Below are 14,131 nucleotides of genomic sequence, written 5' to 3' on the forward strand. Positions count from 1 at the left end.
GAGGGAGGTTGAACGTCTGGTGTCTTGGTGCAGCCACAACAACCTGGTGCTGAATGCCCAGAAGACAGTGGAGATTATTGTGGACTTCAGGAAGCACACAGCTCCACTCCCCCCCATCATCCTGACTGACACCCCCATCACCTCTGTGGACTCATTCCGCTTCCTGGGTACCACCATCACCCAGGACCTGAAGTGGGAGCCCACCATCACCTCCGTCATCAAGAAAGCCCAGCAGAGGATGTACTTCCTGAGGCAGCTGAAGAAATTCAACCTGCCAACACGGACGATGATGCAGTTCTACACTGCAATCATCGAGTCCATCCTCACCTCCTCCATCACCGTGTGGTACGCTGGAGCCACTATCAGGGACAAACAGAGACTGCAGCGTGTTGTGCGCTCTGCTGAGAAGGTGATTGGCTGCAGACTCCCATCTTTGCAGGACCTGTACACCTCCAGGACATTGCGGCGTGCAGCTCGGATCTCAGCTGACCCTTCTCACCCTGGACACAGTCTGTTTGACCTGCTCCCCTCAGGCAGGAGGCTCCGGTCCATTCGCACCAGAACCTCTCGCCATAAGAACCGTTTCTTCCCCTCTGCTGTTGGACACATGAACAATAACCGTATGACTGTTCCCACCACTAACACATGACCCTACGCTGTGTCACTGCATCATTCCATGTTGGCACTGATCACCACCTGCACTCATGTATATATCATGTATATATCATGTATATATCATGTATATATCATGTATATATCTAGCTACGTAGCACTTTTAATTCTTATTCTCATGTCTATTTAAGCGTTATATGACAGTATGTTTGCACTAAGTACCTAATGTTGTAAACCTGCTCAACATTTGGCAATAAAGCCCTTTCTGATTCTGATATAAGTATTGTACAAACTCAGTGAGAGTTCACACCAAAGCTTTTGTTAGTGATGATGTGATGGGCCCGTCTATACACTCAAACCTCGGCTGTTTGATGACACGTTCACTCATTTCACCTTCATCATCCTGGTCGATGGCAGCGGATGTTTATCTAGACGGTCTCGTAGCGTCTTTCCTTCCTTCAGTTATATGAAGCAGCTGAATGTTAGAAACCAGCCCCATGGTCCTGCCCCCAAACTGCACTGCTGCCATGCTGTTTTTCTGTGCAGCATCCAGAGTTTGGTTACATTATCATGCGATCAGGCTCCCAGTATTTCACAGGCTGGTCAGCAAACTAAACGTGCTCCATCAGTGATGGGGTGTTGTGAGCTCGTCTCTCTGCAGCTGCTCCTCGGCTCTCGCGGCGAGCACCTGATGGTGGCCAGTTCATGGTGAAACAACAATGCTGAAGGTCTGTGGTCATTCGTGCTTACCCATCAGAGGCTTCATGTAGGACAGTTTAGTTGGGACTGAACCAGCTGATAAACAACGCTGACACTGTTTATGTGACACCTCTCTATCCTACCCGAGCAATCAAAGCTCTTTATACAACACTTCTCCACGCTTCGCCTACACAAGTCGTGCACATACATACTGAGGCAGCAGGGACCAACTCGGGACTAGCATCAAGCATGTGGGCGAGTGTTTGTTATACTCGAGTATTATATACTCGAGTATTATTATACTGAGATCTTCTCTGACAGCGCTTTAACACACGACTCACCGCATGTCCCCCACAGACTCTTCTGCATGCACGAGAACCACGTGAGCCCAAACGTTGTTTCCCATATTCAGAGTTCGTACGTCTGAATTCAGGATGCGGGCCAGAACGTGGCATCGATCAGAACCTGTGTTTTCACTGGGAACAGTAACCAACGCTACTTCCTTTAAACTTCTAGACTTCATGGTGTGGGGATGAACAAAAGTATTTTACCAGCATAATATAATCTGCAGTATGAGCATTGCTTTAACAAGGTAACAGACAGCTTTAAGATGGCCTTAAGATGTTTATGCATAGTTATCATATTAACCTTGTATTTCAGATGCAGTTATAACTATGTTATACACATTGCATATCTGTGCTTATTTTGAGTTGATGTTCGGTTCATTAAGGGTCTTAAGCTTCACTGGCGTGACTGTCACATCTGTCAGCTTTAGCGCCTAAACAATTTCGACAAATTTAAGTTAACGGTCCAACCGATAAAGTCCTACTTTTTTGTGATCAATTAACCAGCATCTGTCCAACAGTTTCTGGCCTCATCTCTAAAGTCCCTAAATCAATTTAAGAGTGTCCAACACCCAAGGCCCAAACATGTCATGTTTAATGTAATGAGAGTCCACAGAGTGCTGTAAAATGTGAAGAACTGTTGTTCAGGGCAGGAAACACCTGAACATGGAAGCAACAATTCATTGTTTGGTGAGATTTTCTACAAAGATGCTGGGAGAGCGTCACAACTCAGAAAGTTAGATGTACAGTTTATGAATTTTATTTTTAAAAAAAAGAAAAAGTGGCAGCCAGAAACAATACAAAAGAGAAAACTGAGAATGTCAGAGCGGTCTGTGCAGAGTGCCAACACAGCTGTTACCATCGACACACTGCTCTCAAGCTGAGGAAAGGTGGAACTGAAGGGGTGTGGCCTAAAAGTCCAGCAAGAATCAGTCCAGCAACCGTCTACAAACAGCGTCCTTTCCAACGCCATGGTTACCGTTCAATGAAGGACAGGCTGAGTTTGCGTCTGTGTTAACTTCTCCCATGCAAAATAAACAGAACCCCAAAGAACCCAACGAGGTGTTGGGACAAACCTTCGTATGCTAACATACATTTTGTTGAGTGTATATGACAATGAAGCACCACGCCAATGCACTTGGAACTGAAAGCCACAAAAACCATTTAAATACTGTTAATGTTTGAACAAGTGATGTCTTTAAAATGTTGCTGCGGGAGCGTCAGACTATCGCTCAGACTCTGTATCTGTCCTCTACTAATGACAAAACAGGAACGGAGGGAAAGGCGTCTAACGCATCCTGTACTCCAGCGTCTTTGACATCTCACATAGCTGGCCCCTGAAGTCCACGTCGATGGTGAAGTCCAGGTCCCTCTGCAGAGACAGCAGGTCAGGTTACACAAAGACAAATGAATCGAAGCAAAGAGCGGCCGAGCCGTGCTTACATTGTTCTTGACATTTGGCTTCATGCTGACGGTGCCAATGATCTCCTCTCCAGTCTTCACAGTCAGGTAATCATCCAGGTAGAAGACGGTCTGCTTCCAGTGGGTGTAAGGAGACTCTGGGCCTGTCGGGAGACAGAGCGTTGGTAATCTACACCAGCCTTTATTTTAACCCGCCCCGTGTGTCACACAGTTCAGCTGACTGGCTCCAATCAGCTGACCACCCCTCGCCTGTTCACCTGTAGTCATGTGTCTGTAAAGCTAATTCTGGCTGCAGGCTGAGATGTGAGCTTCTCCTCCCGGATTCGTTGCTGTATAAATAAAACTGAATTTGTCAAAGCAGACACTAATGTCAGCTCACAGTGGTGAACGATCTGTACAACAGCAACGACCCGCCGCCGTTTGCAGGAAGGTCAGTGCGTCCCGTCTGACAGAACATGAAATGTTCAGTATGTGGATGAAGTACGTGAACCCTGAGAACGCCCAGAGCAACAATCCTGCCAACACTGTAAACTCATTCAGGTATGAGACCTGCTTTCATGCAGTGACTATCAGGGCAGTAGAAAGCATGCATACTGGGACACCAGTGTAAAGACAGCAGGCACACTGACTGGTAGAGAAGCCGATCCTCTTATGGCAGCGGGTGAACTCGATGTTGAAGTAGGTAACCAACGCGTGGATGTAGTCGTTCCTCTTCACCTGGAGGCAGAACGGGGACGTGAACGTCAGGTCTTCGGCCTTCACCGTGTAGATGTCCACCTCCTAGACAAAAAAGACAAGATGCCTTCAGACCAAATGTTTCAGGTCAGCTTCAGCCACCCTCTGCCTGTCCCACATCCATTCAAGGAGCAGAGAACGATCCACCTACCCTGACGAGACAGGAGTTGCTGACCAGCTGCTTGGGGTCCACCACATCCACCAGGGGCTCCTTGATCGCCACCTCCTTGATGCAGGACATATCAAAGCCGTACACGTTCTCCCACCCTGACAGAGACAAGACCAGGTTACAGCTACAATGGTCCACAGTGTCCTCTCTGACAGACGGGTCACCGCTCTGAGCGTCTGTCACGTGCAGCGCTGTGCTCGGCTCACCTCGTCCTGTTGACGGCCTGCTAATGGCGAGCAGACTAAATAACCACGTTGACACTGAACGCTTACAAACACTGGAGCACAGCCTGAACTCGGCACCATCACAAGCTTGTATTACACAGTGGATCCAATCTGATGGGCATTTTCATAGTTACATCACAGTGAAGCATAAAAGGAGCCGGTGCAGTGTTTTACACTCATCGCTGTATATCTGACTCTACATGCTGATGACAGTTTGAACCTAAAAGGTCAAACTGGGCTCATGAAACCTGTTCGTGTTGTGACCTTTGATGAAGGCAGGCTGACGAGGAGGCGGCGCTCTGTTGGCGAGTAAGGACTTCAGACTTAAGCATTAAACAAAGTTACTTCCAACCATCTCAGACACGCAGCTACTTTCACTCCGTCTTTAGGCCCACTCAGTCCACAGCAGTCTAACTGTGCAGAGAGGTTGGTGTGGTCGGCCGAGTTCAGTCTGCGTGTCCTCATTAGATGTGTGTCAGGTTTGTACTGCTGAGACTGTTTCAGTGCTCAGATTAATCAAAGTCACGGAAACAACAGAATTACTCTGTGTAGTAATTAAAACACTCCATTAAAGTAATCCATTACTTGTGAGTAACAGACCCAACAGTTATGACACCAGAGAGGGGAAATGCCTGCAACACGAGCAAACATTTGACCTCACAGCAGGTCACGACTGCAGCACATCAAAGCCAATCAGAGCCCACGGGTGACGGAGTGAGCCCACTGATGGACGGCTCCTGTGACGGGTCGTTTCCTTTGGTCCAGTTTGGTTTCAGATACAACCGGACTTTGTGTGACGACACAAAAACACACTCGTTTCCTTCACTGTGTGCACGCTTTCACAACGAAGTAACCTTACATGTTGGACACATGACATTTTACCACACCCACTTACTGAATTATTAGAGCGTCCTCAGAGTCGACGACACCAACGATAAACATACATCGACTTAGAAAACGACGCGTCCACAATAAAATCCTAAAACCACCTAAATGTGTTTTTCTAAAACTACAGGAAGCGATTTGGACTCAACAGGTGGGGCGAACGGCAGGACGAGGAAAAGGGAGCGCAGATTAGAATAAATGTAACAGCAGAGCGGAGCTCCCCTCCACCACAGCACGACTGCAGCACCGACACCGGAGACCTCACTGTGCTGGTACCTCGCTGATGTTTGGACTGTAATGTTTCTGCTGCTTCACTTCATGAGTGAAGCTCCACAGCTACACTGGCTCTTTTTCCTCCCTACATTAATGTTCACACTGAACAGTGAACCCAACGTCGAGGACTTCTTCATTTATCTGGATCTTTGTTCTTATTGTGGGACAACTGGGTGATATTGACAATGACCTGCATACAGGAAGCACTCGGAGCACTCACAGTGTATTTTGTAGTCCTTATACTGTCGGTCTTCGATGGCGGTGACGTAAAGGGTTGCTCTGTCTGGAAAAATGAGTCCATCTGGTTTCTGTTATTGTATAAAGAGGGACAAATACACAAGTATTCAGAGAAAAGATCAATAAAGTCAGTATGTTCACACCAAGTGAGCAATAAACGAGTAGCTTAAAAAACCCACAAGCTGAGCCTGGCTCAACCCAAACCCAGACGTGCGACAGGAACAAAGGTTTGAGCGCGCACACAAACATCACCACAGCCAACACTGTTTACACAAACAGTCACAAGGACTGTAGCTGTGACAGTTCAGTCAATCCCACACACATGGGCCAGTAGAAAGATATGCTGTCCAATATCATTACTGTTATCAGCTTCATGTAGACATGCTGTCGCAGTCCAACGCCATCATGGCGTAACCGTACTCACAAGCACACACACCTTCATAGAGAACGCATCGAATTCATGTTTTCCAAACAACCACAGGACTGAAACAGGACTCACAGAGCTCAAACAAACAGAAGTGCACACTTACCAGCCATTTGTCTCTGGCATAAATAACAGTATTAAGCATGGACTCATAGAAGAGACAGTAGCCCATCCACTCTGATATGATGATGTCTACTCCATCCACAGGCAGCTCCACCTCTTCCACCTTTCCTTTAATGATGGTCACCACTGCAGACACAAGAAGAGCTCAAGTATTTTTAAATATGATCACGTGACTGAAATCATGTTGGCTTCTATTTACTCACCATCATCAAGGTTGTTAGCCTTCACAATTTTCACAGCGTAGTCAGAGATGCTGCTGCACTCGATCTACGGAGATCAAACACAAACGCATCAAGAGACCGTCGCTAGCTGTGAGTGACGCCGTTACCACTGATAGGTGAATCAAACACCTACCCCTATAACCTTCTTGGCTCCGGCTTTGGCAGCAAACATGCAGAGGATACCCGTCCCACTGCCCACATCAAGCACCACCTTGTCCTTAAAAAGGTGCTTGTTGTGGAACATGGAATTGCGGTACGTGAGAGTGCGAACTTCATCCTTCAGCATCTCCTACAGCACAAAGCAGGATTCATGACACACAGGTTTCCTTGAGTTACGCTCTAAACAGATTACGAACTAGAGAAATACCTCGTGAATTCCAAAGTGGGCGTATGAGTCAAAGTAGTAGTCCTTAGATGTCATGTCCTCCGCTGCAGGCTTGGCTGAGCTCTCCCCCTGGGAAACCTCACAGTAGACCAAGATCGTCTCAATTAAACATCATCTTTGCTAAACGCAGTCTCTGTATCAACAACAGGCGTGTAGGACCATGATGATGATCACTATAGTAACAAGTTTCAGGGCTGGGAACAGGAACAACTGTTCTAGAAGCAGCAACACCGTTAATAACCAAAGCTGCAGCTGCACAGTCTCCAAATAACTACTTAATGACATGATTAGAACTTCCCGTCTTAGTGATAAGAGCTGATAAATCTGACAACCAGCAGCTTTGTTGGCTCCCTTTACAATTAGATATATTAATATAGCAACTCTGTGGCAGCCTTACAGTCCAGAGTTTGTTTACACACACACCAGGTATCAGCATCATCCACAACCATAAGCATCGATCATCTCTTGCAGGGGGAAAACCCAGAACAGGGCTGAAGGCGGCAACAGCCGAACCAGTGATGTCCTATTGTGTACTCCGACAAGATGGCGCTCCACGTGCTTTAGACACGGGGGCTGAAAACACGCACGTTCCCAGTCTGGCTTCACGGACTGAGTTAAACGGGTTAGAGTTTTTAAAACAGACTCCACGCCGGGCTGAATACACGTGGCCCACTTTAACGCGAACTCTGGCCGAACAAAAGATGGTGGCACATGGCTGGTAGAAATCGCGCGCGCTTGGCCTTCCTCGATAACGCTGGGTTTCCACGTGCACACTCACGACCTCCTCTGTAGCTACCGGCTCGGGCTCAGTACAGCTAGCACGTTTGTTCACCTCTGTGAGAGGCAGAGCACCTAAAGCTCCCTACAACGTAGTTCTTTATCACCCTGAGGATGCTAACGCGGCTAGTTCAGCGCTGCTGCCGCCTGTAAACTGCACCAGAGGGAAACGATCGTGGCAGAAATCGCATGACATCTGTTAAAGAACAAGTTTATGGATAAACTGTAAGAAAATACCAAGAAAGAGTTCAACTCTGTAGCACAGCTAGCTAACGAGTTCAAAAGCTAACACGGTAGCACCCATGCGGTCCACGACAGGCTCGCTCCATCGCCAGCAGCCGGTGACGCGTCAGCTGAAAGGACGGTTCTGTTCTTCCAGCGTCCCACAGCCGCGAGGATCAGCCGCGGCACGTGCTGGGTGAGGTGTCTGGCCTTTCTCGGTCACATATGTTAGATGAATGAGCGCCAACGGTGCTAAAGCTCTATTAGCCTTAGCCATGTTAAAATGGATGCATCACTAGCTGGTACGCATGTGCTAAGTAAAGGTAAAAACATAACCGTGTACGCAATGTGGCGTGACTGTATAAAATGACCGCGTGTCGTCTCCAAAGATAAATATAAGTGAAGCTTATTTCCACACTAGAAGACCTTACCTCCATCCCTTCTGCTGGCGCCGCCATTTCGATCATCTACCCAGAGTAGCTGCGTGGGTCTGTAAGCGTCTCCCTTTGTCCCGCCCACGACGGCCAACGTTTATCTCTGATTGGTGCAGACGACAGGCCCGGCCTCCAAATCAATCCGGTTTTTAAGTGATGACGTAAAACCCTGCTTCCGGGTCCAAACTGAACTGCGTCCATTAAGACTGTTGTGTTCTTAACGTGTTTGAATACTTCCGGTCTTTTTAAGTCCCTAATAATAGTCTGTGATCACTTGGTAACTGAAGCATCTGTGAATGAATGCAAACAATCCTGTATGCGTGGCATCGTTGTTAGAGGATTTCACCTCTGCCCCCCACACACACACACACACAAAACTTTATGTGTGCGTATAAATGTGTGTATAATATTAAGGATTGTACATTAACATGAACCACACTGAATTTCACCAGAGAAACACACACACATATGAAGAGAGAGAGAGTATGCATTGTATGCAAACAGCTACCAGACAGCCATCATAATTCGTCATACAATGAGAACAGGACAAATCAACAACTGACAATAACTAATTAATATTAAAATCTGTAACATAATGTATTATTTGGAGTTTAGTCTGTTACTGTTGCTGTTTTTACCATTTCTTCTTGGAGCAACTGTAACCCACATTATTTCCTTCGGGATTAATAAACTATTCTGATTCTGATTGTTTCAGGATGAGCTGCCATCATCCAATCACACATCTGCTTACCTGCATCTGTTGCTCGTTTCTCCTCTTCTTTTCTATTTTTTCTAAACTGAGCACCTGATGGCTTTGAACCTTTCTTGTCCATCTTGGTTTTAATTTTGCACTCCAGTATGAACACCCATTCCCCAACCCAAGGATCACCACAACATAACCTAACAGACCTACACCTTCGTTCACAGATTCACTTTGTCTAGGGTTTATTTCTGGGATTTCACACATTTCAAATCATGAATACATGATGGGCTTGGACTGACAACATTATGAATGAAATGTGCTCTATCCCCAGATAGCAAGGAGACATCGTTTCAATGTTTAGTCAATATCAGGTGATTCTATTGAATCACTGTTGAAATCTGACGTTGACCTAACGTCACTCTTGCACCCTTTAACATTGAAACAATGTCAGATATTGAATCACTGTTGAAGTCTGATGTTGATTTTCCATCACTTCGCACCCTTGGTTACTATTGAAACAACAATACAATTTGTCACGTCCATAATAATATTCCTATAATATGAAGCATCTGGCATTATGAAATAAAAAAATGACAGACATCTGTATCAATACAAAAGTAATTTATTACATTAAGAAAAAAAAGTTTCTTTGTTACAGGTATTGGTTATAGGTCACTTATTATTTTATTTTAAGTTTACTCAGGGATCGAGCTGGATATCGGGCATCCTGCACCACCCATGTGATCTGGAGCATAGCGGAGACATCTCTGCACAGCTTGGCCGAAGGCAAACTCAGAAACAGCGTTTACCCCACCGGCTGAGTCAGGCCATCTAGGACACAAACACAAAAAGAAGGGGGAAAAGGCCAAATTAGAGCTTAAATATGAATAACCTCTTGTCAGTTGTCTTCAGCAGGGAGAAATTATGGGATTAATATGAAAGTCACAAGGAAAAAGTCAGCAAACTGCTGCATCACTTTGATTCTCAAAGAGCCATTAGCTGAGAAGCTCAAAGCCTAATTTTCTAATAATGAATAAACCAAACTACTGGCAGTGAAATGTATTTCTATTTCTATTTGTTGGATCTCCCAATGATAGCCTGCTGTTGTATATTCAATCAGAACATACAGGAGAAGGCCATTTTAAGCAGTTTAACTGAATTTGACAATTTCTAAAGTTCTGGGTTACAAAAGTACCAGAACCTTTAAGAACTTACCATTGCTTTATTCACCTCCGGTCATTGCACTTCATCTCATCTATGTTGTTAAATGGCTAATCCAGAGGCAATACCCCAGCATCAACAGGGTCAGTGCTGCAGGATTAACCGAAGGCTCTGAACTCCTCACGGAGGTCCCCGACTTCTCTGATCAGCTCGTTTATCATGATTACGTTTTTGGAAGGCTGCATCTGTTGACAAGAACAATAACACAAAGAATACTGGCTTGTGATAAACTGGATAAGCATTGTGATGAAAAAAAAGACTATATCCATAAGTGATGGCTTCACATTTTGCATTCAGGTTTAAGTAGTTCAATCTGTTAAAACTGTTTACAATTTAGCCTTTTACATATAAATGGTATATGATAGCAAAGCAAAATATGATGATATTCAGCAGCATAAATTAGTGTTTTGAAGTTAAGATTACAATGAAATTGTGATGCAGCTCATTGTTTCAAAGCATACCGTCATTAGAGAAGGTACTGAACGCAGACTATTTGCTGGGGAGGTCGCATAGCTGTGTAGGTTGGCGAAAGGAGCCGGTAGCTGGCCCGAGCATCATGATGGTTGCTAGAAGTGAGTTGGGGGGGCAGACTGCAGAGTGGTGGAGCCTGTATAGAAAAATGTTTAAAAAATTAAAAATTACATACAACTCGTCTACAGAGGTTCCTGTTCTCACACACACACATATACACACACTAAACATTACATTATTACCTGGTACTTTCACACGTGGGGCCTGGGGAAACCTTTGATTTTGGAGGTTGCTCATCATCAGTCTGTAACTGTATAAGGGATTTGGTCTGAAAGAAAACAAAATATCAGTATTGTGTTTTTTGTTTATTTTGCTTTAAGTTACAGTAAAATTTACATCACACAAAAATGGTTAAAAACTAGCAATAATTTGAAGACACGAGTATCTTACTTGTTTATGGGTCGATTGTACTTTACTGATCTGAAATGAGAAAATGGAAAAAAAAACAATGTCAATAAAAAGAGGAAAATAATGTTATTCAAGATAAGCTCCAGGTAGGAACGTTCATTATTAAAGTCGCGGAAATGTAAAGTCACGTGATCATTCGGTCTCAGGTGACTCTTTCACGTGTTTATAAATGGAAACCGGTGCGGTCAAAGCTTCAAGTGTAACACACGCATTGTATGCATTTGTAGCGGCAACTTTCTGGATCATATTGCACACATTTGTAAATCGTTTGTGGGAATTAACTCTGTATACAGCAGCCATAGAGCGAGAGCAAGCCGACCGCACGGCTAACAAAAGCAAATCGCCTTATAACGGAAAGACATGAATGTGGGTCATGGAAATGTTTTCTTTGTTCAGCGTTGGTGTTGTCTGTGAAATTTATACTTTTCTCCTTCTGTTTAAGTTAGCTTTAGTAATATCATACATACGTCGACCTTCCAATAACGAATAACTAAATTCTCACATTCTTATCTGATAAAGCCGAGAGTGTCGTACACAAACTCAGACTGTGTCTCCGGTGTTCTGACAAAACGTCCGGTCAACTCTGCTGAGCTTAAATGGAATTTTCCCGCAGCCTGATGGGACGTACCACTGTGAGAGGGGTGCTATGGAATAGTCCAAGTGGTAGCAGCTTTAATTTCCCGCTCAACCATAAATCGATGGTTTTTCAACGTGATTGTTGTCACCTTGTCAACTATAAATAGATCAACAATCAACGATAACAGAACAACGGTGAATCAATGTTATTTCACTGTCAGTGTCAGGTTCCATCAGTATTTTAATGTTCTTTCAACACTGATTTTGACATTTCAATCCTGACAATTCTGATGGATCAGATGAAAAATCAACATTAGTTCAATGTCTCCTTGCTATCTGGGTCTGGAAGCAGCCGGTCCCCCTCCCCTTTTGACGGGTTGTGTGTGAGACTTTAAATTAGAGATGGCACGATACCACTTTTTTATGTCCGATACCGATATCATAAATTTGGATATCTGCCGATACCGATATGAATCCGATATAGTGTTTTTTAATCAACAAAACTGTTTTTTAAATATCTTGCTGCATTTTGTATAAGTTCATACTCAAGTTTAAAACAACAACTACACTAAAGCTATTCTGTTATACCTGTATGCAAAAAAAATATTTCATAGTTCAGCAATACTGATCAATCTAATAAACTTAGACCTACACCATCCTCCCTATTCTGGTATTTTAAAGAGTACTTAGCATAAATATTAAGCAACCTAACTAATAGGGTTCCAACTCCCAGCAACAACAAAAATAAAAAAATAAAAAAATAGGGAACCACCCCTCACGCTCCACCTCATGATGCTTAATCGACGTAATCAACCTTAATTTGATGCAGTGTGAAAAAAAATGCACAGAAATCAATTATTTTTCAAGAAATATTAAATAGATTCAACATCTTTCTTCAACAAAATTGCAGACTGCACAGATGGTACCTTCCCAAAGGAAAAAGTACTATAGCTTACTAGGGTATATATATTAGACTTAACAGTTACTATATACAATAATGGACTTCTATACATTTTACATCAGATTAAAACTTTGGGTGTAAGATTCAGATAAATATTAAATAATTAAAAGCTAGACATTTTAAATGAGAATAAAGAAAAGTATGTCTTTGTGCCCCCTTTTCCCAGTTAATGCCCTATCGGCCCCCCTGGCTAAACTTTGCTAGATCCGCCCCTGCACAGTTACCAGCGTCAGCTACGTAGAAAAAGATCCTGGAGTAGAAAGTAATATTAAATAAATTCTAACAACAGCTGATCAAGCTTAAACGTGCTGCTGTTGTTTATCCGCTGGTTTCCTCTTTCTGGTGCAAAGTGGGCCAAAAACAAACAAGAGACACAGACTTGCGACAGAAAAGCCGATCAGCTGATCATTGATCAGTTTCATGATTGAAGTAGCAGCCGGAGAGCGAGAGGCAGTCGCTCGTTAAGCTTAACGTGGGAATGCTTTACAAACATTCAGAGATGGACTTACACACTTGCTTTACTTCTCTCGGGGTAACTTTGTCAGAGATGAAATGCCGGGTTGCTAGCGAAGCTCCAAATGCTATCCAGACCACCGGTCCCGCATGCCACCGCCGCTCTATCACGTGATGCATACTGCTCCGACGTGCTAACGTTCTGAGGTGAGTTACGGCGTGTTGCAAGTTTTGTGAGGTGCTTTCGTGATATTTAATGGATCGGATTACATTTTTTATTTTTCTCCGATATCCGATCCAGTAATTTAGGTCAGTATCGGACCGATACCGATACGTAATATCGGATCGGTCCATCTCTAGTTTAAATCATCAAACTATAAAATATAACTAGAGGAAAAAAAGAGACCTCTACTCATGCTGGGCTACAGGAGGACAGTATGAGAACAGGAAACAAAAAAACCCCTCCTCTGCACAGAAAGCACATAAATGTCCACAGTATAACATTATAGAGCCTAGAGTATTTAAAAGTAGAATGGGAGGCAGAGCCTTCAGTTTTCAGGCCCCTCTTCTGTGGAACCAGCTTCCAGTTTGGATTCGGGAGACAGACACTATCTCTACTTTTAAGATTAGGCTTCCCGGTCTGGATGGGCCTGGGCCCCCTTTCCCTGGTGGGTCGCGGAGTATGGGAGTGCCTACTGGGGTCAGCGGGGGAGCTGGCCCCAGGGAGGGGTCACTTGCCCCTCCCTTCCTTCCCTCCCCATCTCCAGCTGCCTCCCTCTTCCCGCTCCACCACAACCACCCACACATGCAGGACCTTGGAGTAGGGGTATGTCACCAGGGTGCAGAGGAGGCTACCCCCCCCCTCTGTCCCCTTCTGGCTGCCTCTGCCTCAATTTTATCCCACAACTTAGACATTCACATTATTCACACTCTCATTACACATACATATAGGATCTTGGGGGTGGGCACGATACACGGAGTCCAAAGTACCATCAGGGTGTACACCCCACCCCTGGCGTCGTTGCCCACCTCTCAATTTTAAATACACGTAGACATTGAGGGCTAGCAGGAGGGACCATGCGCTTACCTGCT

At 44.6% G+C, this 14,131-nt stretch overlaps 1 protein-coding gene and 1 long non-coding RNA gene across 3 annotated transcripts; both read right to left on the reverse strand.

The window, feature by feature from the left end:
• Positions 1-2,399: 2,399 nt before the first annotated feature.
• Positions 2,400-8,300, reverse strand: prmt1 (protein arginine methyltransferase 1). Of its 2 annotated transcripts, none has more exons than XM_082530254.1 (10): positions 8,184-8,300; positions 6,736-6,831; positions 6,502-6,657; positions 6,351-6,414; positions 6,131-6,273; positions 5,584-5,671; positions 3,964-4,079; positions 3,707-3,857; positions 3,099-3,220; positions 2,400-3,027 (listed from the first exon to the last, which is right to left on the reverse strand). In XM_082530254.1, the coding sequence occupies exons 1-10, from the start codon at positions 8,217-8,219 to the stop codon at positions 2,944-2,946; spliced, it is 1,056 nt and encodes a 351-aa protein (XP_082386380.1). In that variant the 5' UTR covers positions 8,220-8,300; the 3' UTR covers positions 2,400-2,943. The 2 variants fall into 2 exon arrangements, with proteins under 2 accessions (XP_082386380.1, XP_082386381.1); XM_082530255.1 differs by having other exon boundaries at positions 6,736-6,822; positions 8,184-8,289.
• A 1,191-nt stretch (positions 8,301-9,491) lies between these two features.
• Positions 9,492-13,084, reverse strand: LOC309705023. The gene is made up of 6 exons (XR_014276430.1): positions 11,552-13,084; positions 11,032-11,061; positions 10,824-10,909; positions 10,572-10,717; positions 10,105-10,295; positions 9,492-9,720 (listed from the first exon to the last, which is right to left on the reverse strand). It is a non-coding gene; the product is annotated as an uncharacterized lncRNA (long non-coding RNA).
• Between the last annotated feature and the right edge of the window lie 1,047 nt (positions 13,085-14,131).

The sequence above is a fragment of the Aulonocara stuartgranti genome, assembly GCF_965226115.1.
Source record: "Aulonocara stuartgranti genome assembly, chromosome: 4".
Lineage (NCBI taxonomy): Eukaryota > Metazoa > Chordata > Actinopteri > Cichliformes > Cichlidae > Aulonocara > Aulonocara stuartgranti.